This window comes from Carassius auratus, chromosome 42 (genome assembly GCF_003368295.1).
Source record: "Carassius auratus strain Wakin chromosome 42, ASM336829v1, whole genome shotgun sequence".
Lineage (NCBI taxonomy): Eukaryota > Metazoa > Chordata > Actinopteri > Cypriniformes > Cyprinidae > Carassius > Carassius auratus.
This window is the reverse complement of record NC_039284.1, coordinates 12671894-12696366: the sequence shown is the minus strand read 5'-3', so window position 1 is coordinate 12696366 and position 24473 is coordinate 12671894. Positions and strand designations below refer to the sequence as shown.

The window sequence follows — 24473 nt, the reverse complement described above, 5'->3', positions numbered from 1 at the left end:
TTTCAGCTGTAAATCCAGTTATTATCACAGAGTCGATGGTTGCTCACAACACAATTTCACAACCGTGATCTTAGAAACTATAGCGTGAATGCAAGACAGATTACAAAATAAAAGTCTGTCTTTGCTTTGTTTTGGTCTTGCAAGTTTTGACTCTGCTGCCCCCATTTGGTCTTTATAAGAATATATTTGATCTGGTTAAAATGAACACGATAAATAAATGATTATTTATTTTTGCCCTTTCCTTTGACTTTACATTTTATTTATTTATTTATTTTTATTTTTATTTTATTTATTTTTTTTTGTGCAGTAATAAATCTAAGGAATTGTAGAAGATGCATTTTACACTGTACGATAAGTAATCATATCAAAAACGACTAAACACGTAAAATGCCTGTTTTACAATATTTAATATTGTAAGATAAGATGCTAATATAAAGCATTTAAATAATCAAAAGATATGCTTGTCTTTGTGTATTGTGTCTTTACATTTTCAACAAGATGTGTATTACAGACAAAGATATATGTATAAAATTATATGAAAAATGTAATAATATATTGAATGAAATACAAACAAAAAATCTTAATCTTACTTTGAAGTTCAAAGGATTTGAATTCTATTCCTTCATTTTATTTTATTTTATTTTATTTTATTTTAAATAAGGGCTCTTAGTTGTTACGAAAGTGACGAATCTGCCGAACTCACGCAGCGGGTATCTGGTCTGTTCTCACATGTCCTTCACATCCTGAGCGCTGATAGCTAAGGTAGTAGCTTTACTGTTTTGTTTTAATTTGCTTTGCTTTTAGTTTTAATTATAGTCTAAAATTTGATTATTATAAAGCGTTTATTAAAGCACTTATTTTGTAAGGCATTTATCGCACATTTAGTGTTATAAATGTACATGTGATATCTTGAAGCTAATAGCTAATGTAGCCACTCAACATCATCACACTCATTGAACTGTGAGGCCAAAAAGAACATGTTTATTTAGGCGGAATTTCTGGTTTAATGCTCTTGGTGTGAGTAATGGTATTTCATTTCATCCACAGCATCCCAATTTATTATAACTATGACAGCTCAGGTCAACGAATCAGACCAGATCAAACAGGTAAGACACATTTATTATCTGTTTTCAATTTTGAAATAATTAAATGACTATTTAATTGTCCATCTTCGTATTTTGCAGTTCAAAGAATTCCTGGGAACCTACAATAAACTGACAGAGAACTGCTTCATGGACTGTGTTAAGGATTTCACCACAAGAGAGGTCAAGCCAGAGGAGGTGTGGGGTTATATTGTGATCACACTTATATTTCTTCAAGATATCTTATACAGTGGCATGCGACAGTTTGGGAACCCCTTGCAGAATCTGTGAAAATGTGAATAATTTTAACAAAATAAGAGAGATCATACTAAATGCATGTTATTTCTTATTTAGTACGGTCCTGAGTAATTGAGGTACTTAAACACAACTATTAAAAAAGGTTCAAAAATGCTCCAGAAGCAAACAAGATGCATTAAGAACTGGGGGATGAAAACTTTTGTAATTTGAAGATCAGGGTAAATTGTACTTAATTTGGGTTCTGGGATACATGTATCTTCTGTTGCCTACGAAGGGCAAAAATTATATTTCAACAAAATAAGGAAAATTTGGCCATCTTCATCATGTTCAAAGGTTTTCACCCACCAGCTCTTAATAATGTATCTTGTTTCCTTCTGGAGCATTAGTGAATGTTTAAACCTTTTTTAATAGTTGTGTTTGAGTCCCTCAGTTGTTCTCAGTGTGAAAAGATCATGTGTCAAAATCAAACAGTCACTGCTGGAAAGGGTTCAAATAGGCAAAGATGCTGGAAAACTGAAGAATCTGCAGGACCTTAAGGATTTTTTTGAAGAACAGTTTTCAGTTTAACTGTCCAGAACAAACAAGGGACTCATGCACAACCATCACAAAACAGAAAGACAGTCGTGGATCATCAGGTAACAGCACACAGGATTAAGAACCAGGGTTCCCAAACTTTTGAATGGGGTTATTTTAATAATTTCAGCAATTTTGTGTTGTGGACTAAATGTAAACACATTTTATGTACAATATATTACTCAGGAAAATACTAAATAAAAAATAACATGCATTTAGTATGATCTTTATTTTGTTAAAATAATTAACATTTCCACAGATTCTGCAAGGGGTTCCCAAACGTTTGCATGCCACTGGAAGTCCTTTTGAAATAAAAATGAAAATACTAATCGAACTGGATTCTGATGTAACTTTCCTTTCCAGACTTCATGTTCTGAGAGCTGCTTGCAGAAGTATCTGAAGATGACGCAGAGGATCTCCATGCGCTTTCAAGAATACCATATCCAGCAGAATGAAGCGTTGGCTGCTAAAGCCGGTTTGTTAGGACAGCCACGATAATCATCTGCTGCTGGACTGAACTCCAGACCATTACGCCAGGCTCTGTCTATTCCAGCATGGAGCAGGGCTCTCCAAACCGGAGCCGCAGGGCAGAGGACGCAGACACTGGGAATAATGATAGAAGTCCTGTAACGTCTGCCGGCTCTGGATCATTGGGAATTTAGTCCTCCCAAAGGACAGACACTCTCGTTTTGACCATTATGTTGGTCTTCCATAAAAACATGTTAGTGTGGTTCAAAATAAAATATTAGTCAACTCTTAATATTCAGTCTCGTTCGTGTATAATTTAGCTAATGAAAAAAAAAGAAGCTTTAAGGTAATCCTTCACCTAAAAATGGAAATATGCTACATTTTCTCACCCTCACACCATCTGAGAAATGTAGCATACATCATTACACCAGTCCTCTGCAGTGAATGGGTGCCGCCAGATTGAGAGTCCAAACAGCTGACAAAAGCATCACAAGTAATCCACATGACTCCAATCTTGTTGAGTGAAAAGCTGCATGTTTGTAATAAATCCATCAAGGCGATTTACCTTTAAACGGTCACTTCTGGCCAAAATATCATTCCTTAATCCATAATAATGCTTCCTCCAGTGAAAAGTCCATCCCCCATTTTTCTCTCACATCAAAATCCACCAACACATTATTACCGTTTTTGCTTGATCTGTGCATATTTCTCTTCTGATTCAGGCAAGATTAATTTTTCACTAGAGAAAATTTTATAGATTGTGGGCTGATATTTTAGATTGAAGCAAAGTTAAAAGATTATAAAAATGGATGGAACTGATGGACTGCAGTCATGTAGATTATTGTGATATTTTTATCAACCTTTTAGACTCTTAATTCTGACGGCACCCATTCACTGCAGAGGATCCACTGGTGAGCAAGTGATTTAATGTTACATATCTAAATCTGTTTTGATGAAGAAACAAACACATCTACAGCTTAGATGGCCTGAGAGTGAGTACGGTTTCGGCAAATTTCCTTTTTTGGGTGAACTATTCCTGTAAAAGATGAGTTCTGTGTGGATTTTATTAGTATTACTAGCTAGACTAATATCAGAAAACAAGCCCATAAAGTCAAAATTTAGTCCAAAATAATTTAAAAAAAAAGAAATTGCAATTTTGCATTGTGAAACTCAAGTAAAGGTAAATTTGCACATGGTAGTATTTGTTTATACTCTCATATGGATTTAATTTTTTTAAAATAAGTGGCATTCCACTTATAATGTCCATATTTTGTCCTAAAAATACAAGAATGCATTTTTCTGCCAAATAAACAAATGAGGTTAAAATTTGCCCCATGTTTTTATGAAATAGTTAATAAAAGACAAAGAATTAGCAAGAATATTTCTGAATATTTCAAAACTTTATTAGAAATGAGAAGACCTCTTCTTATTTTACATAAAGATACAATGGCTTTGCTCAGGAACCTAATGCCTTCATTTCTTCATCCAGGAATCTGTAAATAAACTGAAGTCACAGGGAAGCGATTTTCACACTTTCATCGCAGTGAATTACTCAATGTCTAAAGCATAAAATGTTCAACATAGTCTTGGGTCATCACTCTAGACAGCTTGGGTTTAGGTTCCTAAACGGTTGAGTATATACAGTCTAAAGATGTGCTAATGCTTCTACCAACTTGACATAGAAAAGGAAAATTAATATACAAAGATGTACGGCTTAAAAATAATAAATCATTTTTACAGTTTGTGTAAAATGTATTTTTCAAATACATGGTTTTTTGAAAGATCTATTTACAAAAGGAACATTAAGAAACCCCTGGGCTCGAACATACTTGTGTGAGAAGCAACTCCTTTATTAAATTGGTCAACAAGTCAAAATGAAAATGAGACTAAATTATTAAATTAAGTACCAGAAAATCTGAAATAATCACAAATGGGGAGGAAAAAACCAGGTCACCAATTTCTGGTGTTCCATCAGGGGAGCTTCAGGCCCGAATAGATAAAGAAAACGGGGGAAGATGCGGTTTACAGCACAGTAGTTACCCAAATTGTGACGTCACATTCAAATGTTCAAGATGACCCGACAAAATTCTTAAACTTTCTACCCCACCGACCGAACCGAATGTAGGATGATTGTGATTCTCATCTTGTAAAAAATACAAAAATGCTGTCCACGGACTGAATAAATATATTTAACAAGTTGCAAGATAATACCTTTATTTTACACAAAAATTTCAGCTCTAGAAATCTTTCATTAAATAACTAAACGGCTGTGATATATACTTTTTGAAATTTTTCATACTAAAATAAAAACTCTGCAATTACATATAAAAAGACAAAATACACTTGCAAAGGATATTAGTTCACTGAAAACAGGTTTATCTCGTGTTCCACTGTAAACATGTTCTGTAGTTTTTTTTTGTTTTCATTTTCTTAAAAAGAGACCACAAAAATAGGTTTTGCATAATTCTCTGTGCTCGCATACTAAGACAGAAGTGGAAGACGCCAGCTGCAGTTTTCAGTAAACTACATTTCCTTTTGCAATTGACTTTGTCCTACTTTTCCAAAATAGGGCACTCTGCTGTAGCACATGTACTTTGGCAGTTCTGATGGAACAAGCGCATTCCAATTGACCTTTCTTTGAATAACCAAGTCCAGCTGGTTAAGGTGACCATTACCTAGGGATCTGAGACAATGTTCTTACCATGTTCTAATAGAGGAACTTACAACTGATTAACTACTGCATCCGAATTCAGTCCCTGCTGTGCAGAAGCAGTAAGAGGAGGTTTCTGTTCAGCGTTTGTAGAGAGCGAAGTGAAAAGTGCCATCGTATTCATTCTGGATGGATAAATTGTAAGCTTCGATTTCATAGATTACATTCAACCCTCACGTGGAGTCCGTTCCCTGGTGCGACAGTGAGCGAGAGGCAGGATCAGTTTACAAAGTGCAGAATGTGGGAGTGGCCAATAAGGATCATAGAGGTGGAGGCGGTGAGCAGTCGAGTGCTATTGGCTGCTTGCTCTGGCTCGTCAGTATGCTAGTGTGTCTCCGTGGAGGCAGCAGGATGCTGAGAAAGCAGAGGAGGGGCGGGGCAGAGGCAGGGCACGGGCGTGACATCACCTGCACTCGACTGCCACAGTGTTCTGCGTGGGGGAAGCTGAAGACGGGCTCATGCCTGTGTCGGACGAACCTGATGATGTGGACGCTGTGGTGTGGGACACTGTTGATCAGAAATCAAAGCTCAATAAATCCCAAAAGAACAGAAAGTGAAATATCTGAATGCTTTAAATGTTTTATGAACATTAAGTAAAATTATTTTTTAAACCTGATGAACAGAATGATATCAATAGCTATTATTATTATAAAATTAATAATAATAATAATAAAAAACAACAACAAATGAATAAATACAAAATACTATTATTATTATTATTAAGTCGAAGGTCAATTGAAATTTTTTTTTTACGATCATCAAGAACAATTTCCAAATTCTTTAGACCTGAACAGAATAAAAATACAAGTTTTAAATGTCATTGATAATAATAATGCTATAAATAATCAAATACGAATTATAATTTGTATTAATAATAATAGTAGCAGTATTTGTAAATTAACAAAAATTAATAATTATAAAGCAAATTTACCTTCTCTTTCCTTCTTTTTTAACCTTTTCCGTCTCCTGTCGATGGAAGCCACTTCAGACTTGAGTGACATGTAGTACTTCCTGATTTCCTGTAGCTTCTCTTGCAAGAATGAAATGCGCTCAGTACTTGACATGTTGTCCAGCTCAGCTGTGAAAAACAGAAGCAGGAACCAGTGAGGACAGGTTGTAAAAGTCTCCGAATTCATATGAGACTACAGACACTTCAGCTACAACCGAAATGTGTCGCATTAACTTTGGTTAAGTCTATAAACTTACTCAACTGGCAGGACCACTTGTTTGTGCGGGGGGAAGGGACGCACTGCTTCTCTTTGTGCTTGTCTTTCTCCAGGTCTTTACTGTTAGGAGAAACCAGACCGGGTGACCGAGAAAGCTTCTGGCTCTTGGGTGGGATGGAGTGCTTGACTGGGGTTAGCTTATTAGAGCTGTCCATGGCTGACAGGTCCTCACTGTCGCTACTGTGACCTGGAGACATACAGCAAGAGATCGGATCAGGTTTGAGTCGAAGACAATATCGAAGACAATATCCCTCATACACAATTAAAGGCATTATTGGTCACAAATAGAAATTAAAGTTAAAACGTTTAGCTTTGAACATGAGAAATGAAGCAGAGGTTAATCAGACAGCCAAGAGAAGTGTAACATCACATGACATCAGTCAAGTTAGCGAAACCATTCTCTGTTATCATCATCTTGGACTCTGTTCTCTTTCCGCCAACCTTTGATTAAATCAAATACATTCAACTTTTACTGGATTTTTTATATATATATATATATATATATATATATATATATATATATATATATATATATATATATATATATATATATATATATATATATATATATATATATATATATATATATATATGTATATGTGTGTGTGTGTGTGTGTGTGTGTGTGTGTGTGTGTGTATGTATGTATGTATGCATGCATGCATGTATGTATGTATGTAAACCTGACCTAGGAATTGTAAGGAATAAAACAAAAGCAATTAATTAAAACAGTAACTTTTCAAAAAAGTTTTAGTGTTTAGAAATTTTAGTTTATAACAAAAAACTTCTAGAAAAAGTAATCCCTGACTTGGACATCAATCCATAAATGCATCCAAGGCTTTGAACTTGCATCAAAACACTCACCTGCTCCATTCTTCTCAGTTTTACATACAGCGCTTGAACGTTTCTGGCTGCGTTTTTGCTTCTTGGCAGACAAGCCAGTAGTGCAATCCAATAATCTTTTCTGACCTGAAAATGCAGATTAATAAAAAAATAAAAAATAAGAAAAACTCACAGAATAAAAAAAAAAAAAAAAAAGTATTTGCCATAAAAATAATGCAAATCTAGTTCTAGACAATAAATAGATCTTGATTGAATTAAACAGATGAAAACAAGGCTGTGAGGGATAGACAGTTTTACAGTTATAAAGGTCCTAGATCACATTTCACATCTCAAAACAGTTTTTTTTTTTTGTCGTTTTTGACATCGGAAAGATTTTTTGGATACAAGTTTCATTAGCTGAAAAATCGATATCTTGTTAAACAACTTTCCAATCTATTGAACATACTGGTCCCTCAGAGCCTCATTTCCAGTAATTATGCCAGTAGTCAAATGGCTATTTTTTCCCCCCAATTCAAACAGCTTACTATTTAAAACCAGGTTTCAAAACTCAACTATTGTTATTATCTTAAATGTGCATCAAGCTTTCACCTACCTCTGTCCTTTCCATCTCTATCCTGCAGTGAGATGCTAGAATTGCTTGAACTTGCACTAGCATAAAAACTATTAGTTGACTCGTTCTCCCCGAGCCCCTCCTGTGATTCTGCCACACTATCCACTTCAATGGTGGTGTCGCTCTCACTTTTAGTGCTGTGAGATTCGTCCGGGCTGGGGGCAGAGGATGGGGAGAACAGGCGTGGAGGTCCCACTGCTGCCAGGACATGAAGTTGGTGGGAAGACTCTGGAGGCGGAGCTTTCTCTTCCTTCATCATTAGTAGTAACTCTTCACCAGAAGGCCTGTCCTTTTCCTCGGGATCGTCAAGGTCCACTTCATGGCAGACCAGTGCTTCAGGGCCGATTTGAGGCATCATTTCCTCATTTGTGGTTGTTGTTGGATTCTCAGGATCCTCAAGCTCTGGGCAAGGAGGTTCTACCCTGAGGTGCTCCTCTCTGGTAAGAGCAGGCATCTCAGATTTCATCTCGATAGCTTTACTGGGAGATGATAATGTTGAAGAAGGGTGCTCCTCAGGTTTCTGCACCTGCTCAGTTTTCTTCTCAGGATCAGGTTTCTTCTCCAGCGGTGGTGTTTTGACTAAAGAAAGCATTCTTCTTTCTTCTTCCATGTCCACATGGACTATCCTTTCCGGCGTAAGCGGTTCAGTTAATTTTAATTCCACTGCAGCGTTTTGTTGTGATGGGCCAAAGTCCTCTGTTGCAGAGTCTGTGTCCGAGGTCGTCTCCACATGCGTTATTCTTTCTAAAGGACTATATGTTTTTTTCTGGGGAATCTTCCCAGGTTGCAGAGGAGTGGAGGGTTCCTCTGTCTGAGTGTGATTACCAGCTGCAGGTGTTTGTGTGGGAGTCTCTGATCCTGGTTCTTTCAAACGAGGCTTCTTCACTCTCGGTTTTGGAGAGCCGTCATCAGACTCAACAGGGATCAGGGATGTGTGTTCCTCGGGTTTACTCTCCCTCTCCTTAAAGTTGGGCATCTCCTGAGGGCTGCTGGGAAGTTCAGGCTCCAACTTCGCAGGTTCTGGCATTGTGCTGTCCTCTGGGAGATTCTCAGCTGCCTCTTGTTTTGATGTCGGGGGTGGATAGGTTGTCTCGGTCCATTCCAACTTCTTCTCAGGAGATTCCTCACACTCACTATCATCTGAGGAGTTCCCTGAATCTAAAAACGGGAATAAAAAGAAAATATACATCGAAGTTAGGGACCATGAAAGTTAACCATCAAGTATAATGCTTTACACTAGTGATGCAGAGACGCTTTGGACAATAAATGCCATCATCTGTGTTTTCTGACGTATCAGAGATGATTTAATTTAAAAGGGGACAGGAAAAGGCATTGGACAGTTGGAAACTTGTGAAGTGATGAAAAACTCTAACACAATTTCATCTGATTTTTTAACCTGCATTTCAGCATAAGCTCACAGTTTCATACATCTCAGTCATATCCAAGTTAATTTCCATATGACAGCTGGCCTTTCATTTCATACCGAGAAACGGAGATATAAAATGTTAAAGAATACAATTCTTTTAAAGATGCGTTTTAAAGCAAGGTGGCAGAAAATAAAAACCATAAAGTTATGTTTTTCTATCGATTCAAAGTGATGGGAGCTGCTCTCACCATTAGATCCTCTATCCGAATCAAACATCCCAGATGTTCTCCTCAATCGCCGACGAGGGGTTCCTGTCCAAACATTTACAGTTAAAGCACTAGCCAAGATCATGGGCTTTGGTCAATTCTGGTAGAATGTGTACAATGAATACACTATTAGATACTTTAGATAAAAAACATATGCCAAATGCCTAAATAAGTCTAACTCATAACAGTAGTAATGTTCAAAAACCCCACCAAGGTATTAATCTTCCTACAGAAACTAGAATGTTTGTCATCACATGGAAAAAGGCTGGTTTCTGTTTCTTGTGACAGTGCATTGGAAAAAATGGCAGCATCATATTACTACCTTTCCAATTATCAGACCTGAACTTCAGCTGCAAGATTACACAGGTTATAGACCGCTTTTGACATGGACAGTCTTACCCTCTCCATTTGGCAAGGTAGAGGCATCTGCTGGCCTTGAGGTCTTGCTGCTGGATCGACCCTCGCTGCTGGGGGTCTTGGACACACTACTGGAGGTGCTGGGAGGGGTGGATTTGAGTGGAGGACGACCTCGACGTATCACTTGTTTGACCTCCTCTCCATCTTCTTTATTCTATGGTGAAGGGGAGCACAAAAGAACATTTTTCCCCCAAGGTTCTCAAAAGATAAATCTCCTTTTAGTTTTTAAGACAGATTGCCACTCACCTTCACTTTTTTCTTTTGTTTTCTCTTTGTTCCACCCTTATCGACAGGCCATATTATTCGATCGGCCTTGATCCATTCATCATATCTGTTGCAGAGACAAAATGCCTTGAATAATACGGTCACCATGCACAAGGTGAACAATAAATAACCCTTTCAGTCTTCATGAACTTTCTGATCCTTTTAAACGAATAACAGACATTTAATGCATGCTGTCTAAAGAGTTCTGAAATCGAACCAATGAAATAACATATTGGAATCTCTGTTGGTAACAGACTAATGTTATAACGTGAAATTGAAGCGGAGGTTAATCAGACAGCCAAGAGAAGTGTAACATCACAGGACATCAGTCAAGTTAGCGAAACCATTCTCTGGTATCATCATATTTGACCCCAATCTCTTTTAACAAGCCTTCAATTTTCAGCAGAACTTAACAGTATATACAGTGGGGAAAATATTTATTTGATCCCCTGCTAAGTTTGTAAGTTTGCCTAATTGAAAACAAAACAAAGGGTCTTTAATATTTATGGTAGGTTTAGTTTAACGGATAGAGACAAAATATCAAAAAACAAAAAAAACAAAAACACTATAAAAAGGTTAGAAATTGATACATTTTACATTTGCAGGCAAAATCCAGTCATAATTTTTAAATTCATGTAGTCATTATTTAGTAATTATAGCCTTTTCATATGTCAAGTAAATGAAACATTAAAAGACAGTCACATCAACACCTCACCTAGTGTTCCAGCCATAGTAATGCACCAGGTAAAGAACCTCTCCATTGTCTGTCTCTGTGTTCCTGATGTTAGCTTCATAGATTTTCTGTGTCTTCCCCTTGCCGTATCTCACTTTGATTTTGGTGCCGGTCACCGAGTCCTCACAGCCGTCATCCTCCTCCCTCTCATCTCTGTCAACCAAACACGAACGATTAGATTCTTCATCCACACAGAGATTTTGATAGGACCATATCATCGAAAACAGCACTTGTTGTTGTTTGGAGCAAGTAAGATTTGGGGTCAGTTAATTATTTTAATTAGAAAGAAAGCATAAATTGTGTAAGTGTGTCAGTAAAGACATTTACAATGAAACAAAAGATTTTCAAACACATGCTGTTCTTTTGGACTTTCAAAATGTATCAATGAATACTTAAAATGCATCAGTTTCCACAAACATTAAGCAGTACAACTGTTTTCAACACTGATAAGAAATGTTACTTGAGCACCAAATCAGCATATTAGAATGATTTCTGAAGGATCATGTGAATTTGAAGATTGGAGAAATGAAAATTCAGCTTTGCCATCACAGGAAAAAATTACATTAAGATAAAAATCTTACGTTTTCTATTCATTTGTAATCGTATTTAAAAACCTATAGTTTATAGAAACTAAGCTGCGGATTTGTTCATGAAGTTACAAAAAAACCTGCCATCTCGATCACAAGCACATCAATGTATGATCACCCATATTTGCATATCAGCCCATAAACGGCAAAGTGGTGCACTTTGATGAACAAGTAATTTTTCAGGCACTAAAGACCCCTTTGGCAATTTTTACGAGTTATTTGAAGTCCAACTGTAAAGACATTAGTTTGTAATTAGACTTTGAATAACAAAATAAAAATCTCAAAAAATAGCCCCTTTCAAGAAAAGGTCTCAAAGAAAAGTGTAAGTAACTCTGAACTTACTAATGACTTCACACCATTTTCCCTGTTTAAATGCAGAATTTAATCAGACAGCCAAGAGAAGTGTAACATCACATGATATCAGTCATGTATGCGAAACCATTCTCCGGTATCATCATTTCTCAGTCTGCTGGAACAGGTTCAAATACAGAATTTCATGCCTTATCACATGTATTACAGTTTTACAAGAGAACCATTCCGAGTTTAAATGACATTGGGTACAACATTACAGGATTGTACCATAAAGTTAATCAGGACAGCAAATTATTTAACAGGTTAAACACAGATGATGCTGACATACCGGTCCCGGAGTCTGGGTCTCTCACCATCCTCATCATCATCTTCCTCATCCTCCTGTTCTTCATCATCAGTATCTTTATCAGACTCCTCAAGGCGGTGGCTGTGATGTTTCCCAGGGGTCTCCCCATCGGATTTCTTTTGCTCCTCTCCACTGTTCTCTCCTTCAGCTTGCATCTCCTCCTTTTCTCCTCCTCCTTTGGTTTCTCCTGTATCACAGGCTCTTTCGCCTCTACTTTCACAGGGGTTACTGCACACCGCCGCCGGCCCTGAAGAATCACAATTACAAACAAGATATTTTTGCTAGTTTATAACACGTGAAGAAAAACATTTATATAAGTGACGTGACCCATACTCAGAATTCTACCTCTACATTTAACCAAAGTGCACACACACAGCAGTAAACACACGCACATACGCCTAGAGCAGTGGGCAGCCATTTATGCTGCGGCATCCGGGGAAATATATAAAAACGATAACAATATACATATTTTTTGGTATTTAAAAATAAGAAAATGCATGCAAATTACAAACACTAAAAATAAAGTTAATTTATTCAGCTACAATATGCTTTTATTTAACAAATATTACAGAAATTGATTACACTGTAAAAATAAAACACTGCAGAGTCTTCCCTGTATCAATGAAACATGAACTGAATCTTATTAAAGATTCAAAAATGATCCAGTCAAGTGCAGTGAGTGATTAAGATTAATAATGACAGACAGCAGCAGGTAAATTAGACTGCAGGCCCTTTAAGATTAACAGCATCAATATACTGAAGCACATCCAGTTTTTTCACCCAGATGTTTACATTTATTAAACACCTATCCAACTGTGTTTATATGAAAACACATGAGAATGAGTTTTTATTTTTAGGTGAACTGTTCCTTTCAATGCAGAATGTTTTCTGGTCTAAAAACCATCAAAGTTGGGCAGGCTTCTGGTGAGAGGTGAGAAGAGGTTTTTGAATGTTGTAATGACATTGCATTGCTCCTTTTATACAAAGGTAATGTCATGTCTTCCAACCGAACCATATGCTTGAAAGAGAACCCCAAATAACAAGAATTCCTTTTCACAAGTCAAAGAGGCGCATCAGACAGCCAAGAGAAGTGTATCATCACATGAAATCTGTTCATGAAAGCGAAACCATTCTCTAATATCATCATGTGCATTTCCTCCAACTCACTCAAGGACAAAACACATTTGTAATGGAAGTGTTTTTGCTCTGCAGCTGAGAGCAGCCCAACAGAAAGACAGACACTCACCCTGGGTGAGCAGATATCTTTGCGCTCCTTTTCGCTCTCAGCATCTGACTCATCAGCTTCTGCAGCAGGTTTTTCCTCACTAGCTCCAAGCTCAGTTGTAACCTGCTGTATCATCTCGTCTGGGTCTTCACTCTCTTTTTCCAGAGTCTTAACACACTGCACTTCTGGCTGGCGGTCTGGCCGTGGCTCGTTGTGGTGCACTGTCCTGAACTGAATCTGAGCAGAGCGGCAGTACTCCTCAAATCCGTAAAGGTACCTGAGGTTAAAGTCAAAGGATAAGTAATGTTATATTTAATCACCGACAATATTATCAATGCGAGTCATTTTCATCAAAGTGAAAATATAGCCTTCTCCAATTTCTTTTTTTTTTTTTTTTTTTTAACTCAAGCAGAGGTTAATCAGACAGCCAAGAGAATTTTAACATCACATAACATCAGTCAAACAAGCGAAACCATTCTCTGGTATCATCATATTTAACCTCATTCTTGTTTAACAAGACTTCAATTTTCATAAGAGCTGGGTTCATTTTTTTTATTTAACCATTTCATGAGGTAAAACTTAAGATTTCTGTAACAGTGTAGCAAAGTCACCTTCAAAGTGGAAAATTGTCTCCATTTGCCAACGACACAAAAAGTGTGGCTGCTGAGTAAACAAATATAGTCCTGTACAGCAGGAATAGTGAGAGCATGCACTTACTTTCTGTAGGCTGTTTTCACATTGTACGAGGCAGCAGAGTTCAAAACTGGGATGCCAAGATCCATGTAGATCTGTTTCCAAATAGAGCCACTTTCAATCTAAAAAAAAACAAATAAATCAATCTCATTACACAAGTCTTTCTAATGACTAAAAGCACTTATTCTTGATGCACAGAGCTGGTAGTGTCATATACATTTGTCTACCGCACCCTGATCAGATAAGACATCTCTCGAACAATTACAACTGTTTGCCAAATTATCACCTGTCCAAACCTCCAAATATAATTACCCTCAATAAGATTCACAGAACATGCATTTGATAAACAGGCAATTTTTTTTTTTTCCTGTCTAGTTCAGTGAACTTCATAAAATCATTCAGCGGCCACTTTTGCTTCATAATTTTGGCAAGGTCTCACTTCCCACTTGCGGAATACAATAAACAGATGGTGGGAACACGAAGAACACTCACACTGTCACAGCCTCCGTGAACATGCACCAGTCGGAAGAGCTTGAAGAGGTTGAGATCCTTGTAGCCAAGCACTGGAGGTTTGTTAATTGGTGTCCCTGGAAGTAAAGCAGAGGAAGAGAGAAGTGTTAAACTGAAAATGTGTCTTACAGAACTTTTGAGATTTGTCTATGAAAAAAAAATGATAATAATTGAACTTTTGAAGCCACAAACACACACAAAAAGACTATAAAAGACATGCACCATGATATGAGCCCCCCTGAAAATTGTTAATCCTCATTCCCACAGTGATTATAAATCAACTGGTGGTTTGCAGGCATTACCTCTGTCCTCCATGAACTTGTAAAGCTGCTGAAGAAAGAGGTCCCTTTCTTCTGGATCTGGCTCATCATCAGGCTGTTTAAGAGAAAGAACTTATGAATTTGAAGTTCAGCAAAGATGGAATTATCTATTATAGTCTCATAGGTTGTCTCTGTGAAAAGTTTTGCACAAAACACCCTGTGAAAACATGACATGCAAATTTAACATTAAAAAGATCATTTGTATACAGAAATGCTAAAATCCACTTTTAGCATCAAATGGGAATTGTGAGGAATTTAACAACTCTGACTTCTAGTTCCTTATTGATTCTGTTAAAAACTCTTACTTCAACGCAATGCTTATTTACAGATTAAAAGGGAAGTCTAATGCGTTTTCATGCAGTCATTTACACGGTTAAAGAGCTGGATTCTCATGCGAATTACGGCGAATTTTTCAAAAAACGATTTGGATGTATAACAGAGTATTTTTGTGCCAAATACACACTTCCTGATTTCTTACAACTTTCAGAATGTTTTTTTTTTAGATTGTGGCTCCTTATTACGTAATGAAGGGTGGAACTCTTTATATGGGCACTTCTCCTGGAAAAGCACTGCCGTGCATACATTGACCAGAGTGAGAGCGCGTCCATCCACATGCTTCATTCGGCAGCTTACCAAAGAACCCAGCGTTACATAAACAGTGGATGCAGTTTGTTTTTAGGGGCAGCAACATGTTTTTCGCAAGTGTGTTTGTTGATGAACATTTTATAAACAAGGCCCAGTTCGACACTGGATTTGCACATCGTTTGATACTGAAAGATGGAGCGGTCCCAGCTATAAAAAAAATCCCGATCATGATTTGGAACTGCATACAGTAAGAGAAACTGCATCAAATGTCTGTGTCCACACACACACACACACACACACACACACAACATAAATGAGTCCAAACCACACCGCAGCAGTTGTCAGAGTGGGATGTGACTGTCCACTCCTGATTCATAAGTTCATAAAAAGAATCAGAACATAAGTCATTAGTTTCCGAATGGGATTACTCTGATCATGCCATCTTTGTAGTTGCATATAAGCATACGTAAAACAGCAGTGATGGAAAAAATGACATTTTACAGAAAGAATGCACAATCAAGAACTATAATGGCCAAGCAACCATATTAAATATCAAGATAACAAATGGAATATTACATTCACAATATAGCAAACATCAGAATTTACACAGCAATATGTTTAACTATCAAATGCACTAATTTTCAATCCAGTCAAATTAAACAGGGATTCCTTAAGACCGATTAGTTGGCAGCCCACCATATAGTCGAAAAAAATGTGTAGTTTTTACACATCCAAAATTTAAACAGAATCCAAGTGGAAAAGAAACGAATCATTTCAAACGATTTTTTCACATGCCGACCTTCTCCAGCTAGGAGAGAAGACTCCTTGAGATGAGCTCAGCTCCACCCACCATCAGAACTGGCACACCTCCACTGGGCCAATGCCACAGCCTTTTCACAACCAAGGGAATGAGCAGTTGCCATGGGAACATGTCAGAAAACCAAGCAAATGGCCATTTGTCCAAACTCAGGGAGCAGGAAGAATGGGACATTGTTGTGCAGAGTTTGGGCACTTTCCCAAATGCTGCAACCATTCAGTGGGATTAATCAAGGTGTACGAGAACGTAAGATGTAAAGGGCCACGGGAATTTCTTCACAAAATCAACATAAATGCCATTACTGGGATTCTCTCAATCGATACAGGTCATGGCCTCATATTGCCTCAGTTACGCAGCTCTGGCAACCCCTTTAATCAGAGCAATCTACATGCCTACAAAACTACATGCCAATCACTGAGCCCAAGAAACAAGGGTGCAAGCAAGAGCATAAACTGAAACGCAGAGTCAAAATGGAGGAAGAAATAAACATGGTTCACAAGTTTGATAGACAAGGCTGCAATTTTCCAACACCACTGAATACATCAGCAGCACACCGAAATCTTTTCATCATTTGACAAATTATTTAAACTTTTAAAAGAAAACCCATTTCAAGATAAAGAAAGGGAAAAGAAAGTAAGATATACTGGAGTCTTACTTCCTCTGGTTCTGGCTCCTTCTCCTCCTCTTTGCCCTCTTTGCCTTCACCATCCTCATCTTCGTCTTCTTCATCACTGCTAGAGGATTCAAGAATCTCACTTAAGTCCACTTTCCAGATGTCAGGGACCTGTCTGGCCTGTAGAAAGTGCTGTGCTGCTTCAAACCCTGGCAAGAGAACAAGAAAGAGCATAAGAAATCATACTCTGACCTGTAAACACTTAAGTCAATAAAGGGTCAGCTGATCTTGGGTCAACCAACCTTTCCAGTTTGAGCATTCAGGCTTGGAGAGGGTGCCAATATTTACCTCCCGAACATCTTTGCGTGCCACTGTGTGACTGCAGAACACAAACAGTGATAAATCAGAGAAAGAACAAAAATATGAAAATTCTCTTATTAAACAATTCACCACTTTAAAATCTAAATATTAACATTAAAAATCCTGTACAATGACTTAATGAGCAAGGTTAACAACATGGAATGAAGGAAACAATCAATTTTGACCTCATGGGGTCTTAAATGTCAAAGATATTTTTCAATGTTACTCACAATTTTGAATCTGCAAATGATCGAACTAAACATTGGTCCTTTTTGACAGTTAGGTCATCATTGCAGCTCGGAGATATCACCTTCAAACAGAAAGAAAATGTTAAAACTCAAAAAACTTTTTGAAAATAAAATACAAAAAAGTAAAAAAAAGAAATCAAGTCTTCACCAACATAGGAGTACCATAATCAGTGAATTCATTATTAGAACTGAAAGGCTTGAGTCTTCATTGACACCAAGATCTATTCCGTTTGCAACATTTTTTTCAATTCAGAAGTTCAATTCAATACATAACCTTTGCAATTACCAAAAGCAAAAAACTGCATCAAGTACTATCCAACAGCAACAATACAACATCTCCTGAATGGCTCTGTCTATATTCTTTAAAAATATTCTCATGTCATCTCACGTCCAAACCAGTACATGCAGTTTTTTGTAGGACTTTTTTTTTTTTTTTTTATAAAGAGGCCCAATATTTTTCATACAGAGCCCAATATTTTTCATACAGTTTCAGACATTTTAACACACCAGTAAGCTCATAGCTCACAAAGATCAGCTTATTCAGATAACCAGTTTTGCCTGTTTACATGCACATCAGTAACCTGAAAACGCAAGTAAGCTGTGTTTACATGACTTCATTAATAAGTCCGGTTATTTCCCTGTAGTTACGTCAAAATATCATAATTTGCATATCGGACTCAGAATATCCCATAAATTTGTCAGTTGTGATGTTAAATTAAGCTTGCAACATGTTGTAAAACTTACAGCTCATACATTATCCTCTCGTGCAGTTATAAACGCAGCATTGTGACTGAATCCCTTCTACTGCACGAGATCAGAACACATCATTTTCCGAGTCATGAAAAAGTCTGCTTTTGTGATACATTTCCTTCTTTCTTTACTGCAAGACATTTGCTAGGTCTAGATGTGCTTAAATCTGCACTAACGATGCGTTCCTTTCATGTATCACACATGCTCACTTCAGTAAGCAAGTTAGTCTGTTTACATGCCATGCAAAATCAGAGTAAGAGGCAAAACACTACCTGTTGCGACTGGTTTATGCATACGCAGTTTATGACCTTACTCCGATAAAAGAAAACAGGTTACCACGTTTACATGAGCAAATGCGTTTTCAGCTTAAGCATAATCAGCTTAAGAAAGTGCATGTAAACGCACTCCATGTAATATCAGACACATCAGTCTGATCCCCAATCACTAGAGGACTGCTCTCACAGCCATAGAGACTATGTTTATGCTGATTTGATGGTCCAACAACCTGTCACTAAGAACTGTTGTTGTATAGAAAAGCAGTGTGAAGATTTAACAAAATATTCACTTTTTGTGTTCCAAGGACAAAAAGCATACAGGCTTGAACAGTATGAGGGTGAGTAAATAACGACAATTTTTGAAAATCTAGTTACTCCATGCATAACAGTCTCTAGCTTATTTTAAAATCCTATACTTAAGATGTTGTTATTGAATCAAGGACTCACCAGGACATAGTGCCAGGAATCACTATCTGAGCCACTCTGAACACAGGCAACTTTCCCCAAAAGATCATCATTTAACCTCCTCCTGTCATCTTCGTCATCTTCACTCGATGAAGACTCCTTTTCATCTTCTGCACTGCATTGCATCAAACAGAGCACTGACATTTGAAACATGCTCCCTTTTCACATTAAAACACTGATCAGAAAAGCTAAACTGCATTTTTACATATAGAAAAATTAATAATGGAAACTGGCCAAAATAAAGCTTGTTCCAACTCCAACTGGGAATCAGGATATTGTGGTTTCTTTAATTCAAAGCATGTTATTTTTTTATAAGGACCTAAGTGTAACAGCTTGAGAGAGCACAGCAACAAAACTGAAGTATACTACAACAAGCTCAGTATGAATTATGCTACTGCACTTATACATAAGAGGTCAGTCACATAAAAATATTAAGGGTACATCAGAAATGGCCTGTTTAAATATAATTGACAAAGAATGTGGAAAGATTATCATAAAATGAAGCTAGAACTGTTGAGTGAAAGAACCCATTATTTGGACTGAGAAGAATTTAACAAAGAATAATATTCATATATATTTGCTACATAAAGTTGGATAGCACAAAGAGGAAAGGACCGTAAATACTCACACTGCCTGAGAAGACCTTCTACCTCGATTTGTCTTCTTTCCAATGACTGGAGTGCCAAAGTGCTCTGGGTTAGTCAGGGGCAGTTGGTCCAAAGTCTGTTATAGAGAGAAATGGGCAGAAAAAGAAATTAAGAAAATAGATGAGAAGGGAAAAACACACGACCACAATACACGATGCAGACACCTTAAAACCTCACCTCACTCTCTGCAAAATGTCTTTCGCCTTTAAGACACAGTGAAGTTCTTCTAAGGGTTTTCTCATCTCCGTCATCAAAAACTGCAATGAGAATGAGAAAAAAACGTTGAAATATAAATTGCAAGTTTAGTTAACAGAATATCAATTATAGGGTCTGAGAGGGGTCCGATAAGAGCAACTCAAGGGAGATTTAGTCAGCCATGTCTGTACGTACCCACAGTGTACCAGCTGGCATCTGTGAGTTTGCTGATGACAGCTTCGCTAAGTCTACCCTCTGGGCTCTTCACTTCCACTGTTGAGCCAACCTGAGACCAGAGATGCATAACATTATGACTTTTCATGCAATGAACTGTTGTTGCACAAATAGAAAGCAATTTAAAGTTTTATTTTAGAACGAAACATTATCTACGTGCTACTATATAAAGCACTTTTGCCTTATAATTAAGAGAGTGAACAAGTTCTACAGTTTCTTTAAACAACAATCAAGCCCTAACTGTACTGGAAGAAAGTTCCGTTTGAACATGGCTATAACTGAGCAGTATATTCTTATAAGTGTTGCATGAGTAAGAAATAACCAAGCACGTTCTAAAAAAAACATGGGAAACTTGATTTGAAGTAACGGCAGAGCCGGTGTCCAAAAAGTCTCTCCTACCCTTAAGGGTCCTTTGACTTGGTCATCTTGGACAACTTGTGAGGTGCTGTCTCCTTTCAGCACAACCTGCAAACAAAAACGGTACAAGATATAGAAAAAGATCACCAAAGCATGATGGTGTGAGCAACACCGATGGGAAGACAGTAGCAGTATGGTTTAGCGAAGGTGAAGTAATCTGGTTGTGTAACCGATGTCATGTTCTTCATGATCTCTCTCAAACAAGCTTCTTAGACAATGCCTACAAACACCATCAAGAGCAACTACTTAGAATATTCTTGAAGAATAGGTGCGTTCGACTTCACGCAGAATTGCACAAACCAATCGCAGTCTGACTTGAAGCAGTGCATGCTGGTTAGAAATGTTGTCCGACTTGAAACGGCACCGACGCTACATGACTGTCACGTGTTGCATCAAAGTACAGCGGGAGTGTTTCGAGAGCAGGCGGCAGTTTCTCCAGAGCGGCTGCAGGAGCGACAGCTGTTTCACGACTGGCCAGATCCACCACATGACAACGATCACGTGTGTTTCGGGGATTATTCAACATTTGCAGTTCCAATAATGGACACAAATCTGTGTTTTTAGAATGGTAAAAGCTTTTTTACTGTAGTCGCACTGTTGTATTGAGTCACGTTTATCATACAACACAGATAAAGGCATATATTTTCCCCCATTTTATTTGTATTTAAATAGTATATGAGTATGCTGAACTTTATTCCTGAAAATATGGCACTGTATTAAGCAGTATGTAAAACGTGTTCCTGTTGCTCATGAAAACGTTTCTGAAACGTCTGTGTATTTTGCAAATATTGCATTTAATTCACTTAATCTGTGATAAAGTATTCAAACACCACGTGAATGTCACTAACGGGAGCAGAAGGTGTCCGGCTTAACGGCTCTGTTTTCAACTCTGCCTCAAACTGCAAGCGGCTACTCTCGTTGATCGCAGTCTGTAGCCGAGCTTCAAATCGAACGCACCCAATGTGCAACACAAACTTCAGACATGTGTTGCTCCATTTTACCCCAGGCTGTCTTGTTTCAGTCGGTTAAATATCAAAAAATGGCCACAAACCAAGAGAAAACAAAACAAAACACTGATGGCGTACAACAAGGTTTTGAGAAACAAGTGTGTGGATTAACATTAAAACAACACATTTAAGACTGGTAGGTGCTGATCCAAATAAAGCCATTTGTAAGCTTATTGTTTGTTCTCACAACAGGATACTCTAGATAGAAAGATGGACGTTTTGCACAGATGATACTTGAATGGTTTGTGGAGCTAGTACATAAAGCAGGATCATCAGCAGTATCCTGGTTTTCCTTTGAGAGCCTGCTTATGTTACTAAATCTTGCAGTGTGAAGTGCATCAAACACTTCTCCATTAAAGCAATACAACCCTTTTATAATAACAAATCTGCACATAGTCACCAACAGAAAATGAGACTTTTGTTTATCCTTTGTCATCTGACACTGGCTTGACAGATAAGATGCACTGCACTCTGAACTTACACACTACATATATATATATATAGTGTTCCTGTAGCTCAACTGGTAGAGTACTGCACTAGCAAGCAAGCAAGCAAGCAAGCGCAAGGTTGGGGGTTCGATTCCCCGGGAACACATGATATGTAAAAATTGATAGCCTGAATGCACTGTAAGTTGCTTTGGATAAAAGCGTCTGCTAAATGCATAAATTTAATTTAAATTTTAATTTAATATATTTTTTTAACTTACAGAAAAAGCTCGAAAATGATTGTTAGATGATTGACGATGCACATTTCAAGAACTGTTTAATTGGGACAAAGTTTAGAAAGCATATGTTTCAGAGCAATACATATACTACATGGCAAATCTTAATTGTTTGATGCTTATATTATCGCAAATGAAACTGTCTTATGGCCCAGTGATATATAGTTCAACTTTTTCTGCCTGTAGTTTATACTCGCATATAACAATATATACAATATATTACATCTCAACTGCTTGATTGTTTAAATAAAATGAAAAAAAATGTAAACAATATTGTCACTCAGTGATATATTTAAAATGCCTGATAGCTGACAATGCATGACAAGAACTATTTAACAGGGACAACGTTTTTAAAGTATAGGTTTCACAGCGATATATACTATATAGCAAATCTTAACTGCATGATTGAGTGATGATCATCACAAAATGCTAAATATATCATCACCCAGTTATAATCTAAATTGCAACTATAAAGCATGAAGATATTGAGATATTACAGACATTACAATCATGATTTGCTGTTAAGCTGCTTTGAAACACTGTGCATTGTGAAAAGTACTATGCAAATAAAACTAACTTGACAAGATTAACAGACAGACTTGTATCAGACTGATTAAACTTACCTTAACTTTCAAAATGCGTTTAACAGTCTTGATTTTTGCCTCGCAGAAGGCACCGCGGTACTTTGCGCTCACATCCGTCCCTACAGTCAGGTAGGCAGGTTCATCTGCTACCTGTGGACAGTGTAAATATTATTAAGGTGCACAGACAAATTCATACCAACACTTTCTCTCTGCATACTTACTGTAAAATAAAGCATGTGCAAAAACATCTAAATAATACTTTTAGAAGTAACAGCATTCACATGTTATGAAAATTACTATTTTGGTTATTCTGAAAGCACTCATACAGTCTAACTACCTCAAACACTGAACAACTGAGCTTATCTTATAAAAATGTCTGTAATAGACCCATTCATATGTGATTTATTAATTGAAGTGTTTTGTTCCAGATGCATGTTGGGCTTCATTTAGGGAGGCGTCGCATATCACAACTGCAGAGGATCACAGACTCACCCTCATCTTGGTGGCTATTTGAGGGAGTCCAGCTCGATTGGTTTCGACTGCTGAAACAGAACACACGCATAAAGAAACAGAGTCACGATCTGGCGCCATGTGCTAAAAAACGTGTTATATGTATACGTGTGAAAGATTTGACAGCACAAAACAAATACACACAACAGAGAAAATGTTAAAAGCCAAGGGCTAGCGCGGCTAGCCAGTACGTTAATCGTCCTTCTTTCTTCCTTTCAAAACGATCAAATAAACAAGACAAACCCATCAAAACACGGCTTCAACTGCCTCAGCGAGACTTTACCTCAAATCTGAGACACTCACTAGGTCTTGATGGTGTAAAAAACAAAGCACGGAGTCACTAAAGGAAAACATAACCTCTTCAAACCCTGCGTGTTTCCTTCCCGCTTCACTCACTGTGTGTGTGTGTGTGTCACGTCGCCATCATAGCTCACACACCGTCCTGCACCATGTCAGCCCCTCCACCATCCACTAACCCCACATTTCTCTCACTTAACACTGTATTTGCCGAAGTACTGAGTTCGAAGAACGAAAAAAATGACAGCTATAATGGTTATTGACGCCTGTCAATCAAATTGTGGCGGTTACGCTAAATATAGTGAAGCTGTTATGGCGATTTAAACTGTTCGTCGGGTTAGTTCCGCAACAATTATGTGAGACGACTTTTCCCTTCAGACGAAGTTGCAAGTTTTGGGATATAAACTAGTCGGTTTTGAGTGGTTGGTTAAAGTCAAATTCGTCGGATAAATCCCGGGTCCTGTGAAAAAACAAGCCGACTAACGTTAGGCTCTGCCATTCAAATTTTTTCCCTCTTCGTCGCCTAAATACCTTCGCTGGAAACCAGGCAAAAACGGCAAACATGACTGGATTACTAGCGAGTTTAAATAAGACGGATGTGAATATATGGGTTTAATGAAGCGAAATCGGTGTTTGGGTGTTGTGTAGAAACATAAATATGTACTTACATGCTCCTATACGACTGCTTCAGCTTAGCATTCGACTAGGTTGCAAAGGCATAGACGAAATAAGCTGTTGAGCTGAGGTTGTGTTTCTCGGATCCCTATTGGCTGCCGGGGCCACAGTGGGCAAATTCCGAGCATTGCGATTGGCTGCCCGCTAAGCAAAATCCTATTGGCTAGACTGAAGCGCGTAAACTGATTGCTCAGTACAAAAGAGGCGCTGCGAATTATGCTCTCTTATTGGTGTTCTTTGATTCACACTCTTTGCAAATACAATAA

At 37.6% G+C, this 24473-nt stretch overlaps 2 protein-coding genes and 5 non-coding genes across 7 annotated transcripts; 1 reads left to right on the top strand and 6 right to left on the bottom strand.

Moving 5' to 3' along the window:
- The first annotated feature begins 679 nt into the window (after nucleotides 1-679).
- Nucleotides 680-2673, top strand: LOC113060689 (mitochondrial import inner membrane translocase subunit Tim9). Its single transcript, XM_026229815.1, has 4 exons — nucleotides 680-762; nucleotides 1048-1106; nucleotides 1185-1280; nucleotides 2277-2673. The coding sequence occupies exons 2-4, from the start codon at nucleotides 1068-1070 to the stop codon at nucleotides 2409-2411; spliced, it is 270 nt and encodes an 89-aa protein (XP_026085600.1). The 5' UTR covers nucleotides 680-762; nucleotides 1048-1067; the 3' UTR covers nucleotides 2412-2673.
- Nucleotides 2674-3755: 1082 nt separating this feature from the next.
- On the bottom strand, nucleotides 3756-24335 carry LOC113060687 (AT-rich interactive domain-containing protein 4A-like). The gene is given in 26 exon segments (XM_026229813.1): nucleotides 3756-5598; nucleotides 6023-6169; nucleotides 6298-6504; nucleotides 7180-7284; nucleotides 7751-8926; nucleotides 9383-9445; nucleotides 9800-9971; nucleotides 10064-10148; nucleotides 10797-10967; nucleotides 12042-12228; nucleotides 12231-12306; nucleotides 13306-13561; nucleotides 14002-14099; nucleotides 14470-14564; nucleotides 14790-14862; nucleotides 16865-17031; nucleotides 17125-17201; nucleotides 17413-17492; nucleotides 18903-19035; nucleotides 19549-19643; nucleotides 19745-19824; nucleotides 19958-20048; nucleotides 20396-20461; nucleotides 22765-22875; nucleotides 23218-23267; nucleotides 24201-24335. Coding segments are annotated over 25 exon segments (3921 nt in total). The 5' UTR covers nucleotides 23224-23267; nucleotides 24201-24335; the 3' UTR covers nucleotides 3756-5494.
- Nucleotides 6655-6736, bottom strand: LOC113060971 (small nucleolar RNA SNORD53/SNORD92). Its single transcript, XR_003278321.1, has one exon. It is a non-coding gene; the product is annotated as a small nucleolar RNA SNORD53/SNORD92 (small nucleolar RNA).
- Nucleotides 10368-10449, bottom strand: LOC113060967 (small nucleolar RNA SNORD53/SNORD92). The gene has a single exon (XR_003278317.1). It is a non-coding gene; the product is annotated as a small nucleolar RNA SNORD53/SNORD92 (small nucleolar RNA).
- Nucleotides 11783-11864, bottom strand: LOC113060972 (small nucleolar RNA SNORD53/SNORD92). Its single transcript, XR_003278322.1, has one exon. It is a non-coding gene; the product is annotated as a small nucleolar RNA SNORD53/SNORD92 (small nucleolar RNA).
- LOC113060970 (small nucleolar RNA SNORD53/SNORD92) lies at nucleotides 13129-13211 on the bottom strand. The gene has a single exon (XR_003278320.1). It is a non-coding gene; the product is annotated as a small nucleolar RNA SNORD53/SNORD92 (small nucleolar RNA).
- LOC113060965 (small nucleolar RNA SNORD53/SNORD92) lies at nucleotides 13700-13781 on the bottom strand. The gene has a single exon (XR_003278315.1). It is a non-coding gene; the product is annotated as a small nucleolar RNA SNORD53/SNORD92 (small nucleolar RNA).
- Nucleotides 24336-24473: the final 138 nt, after the last annotated feature.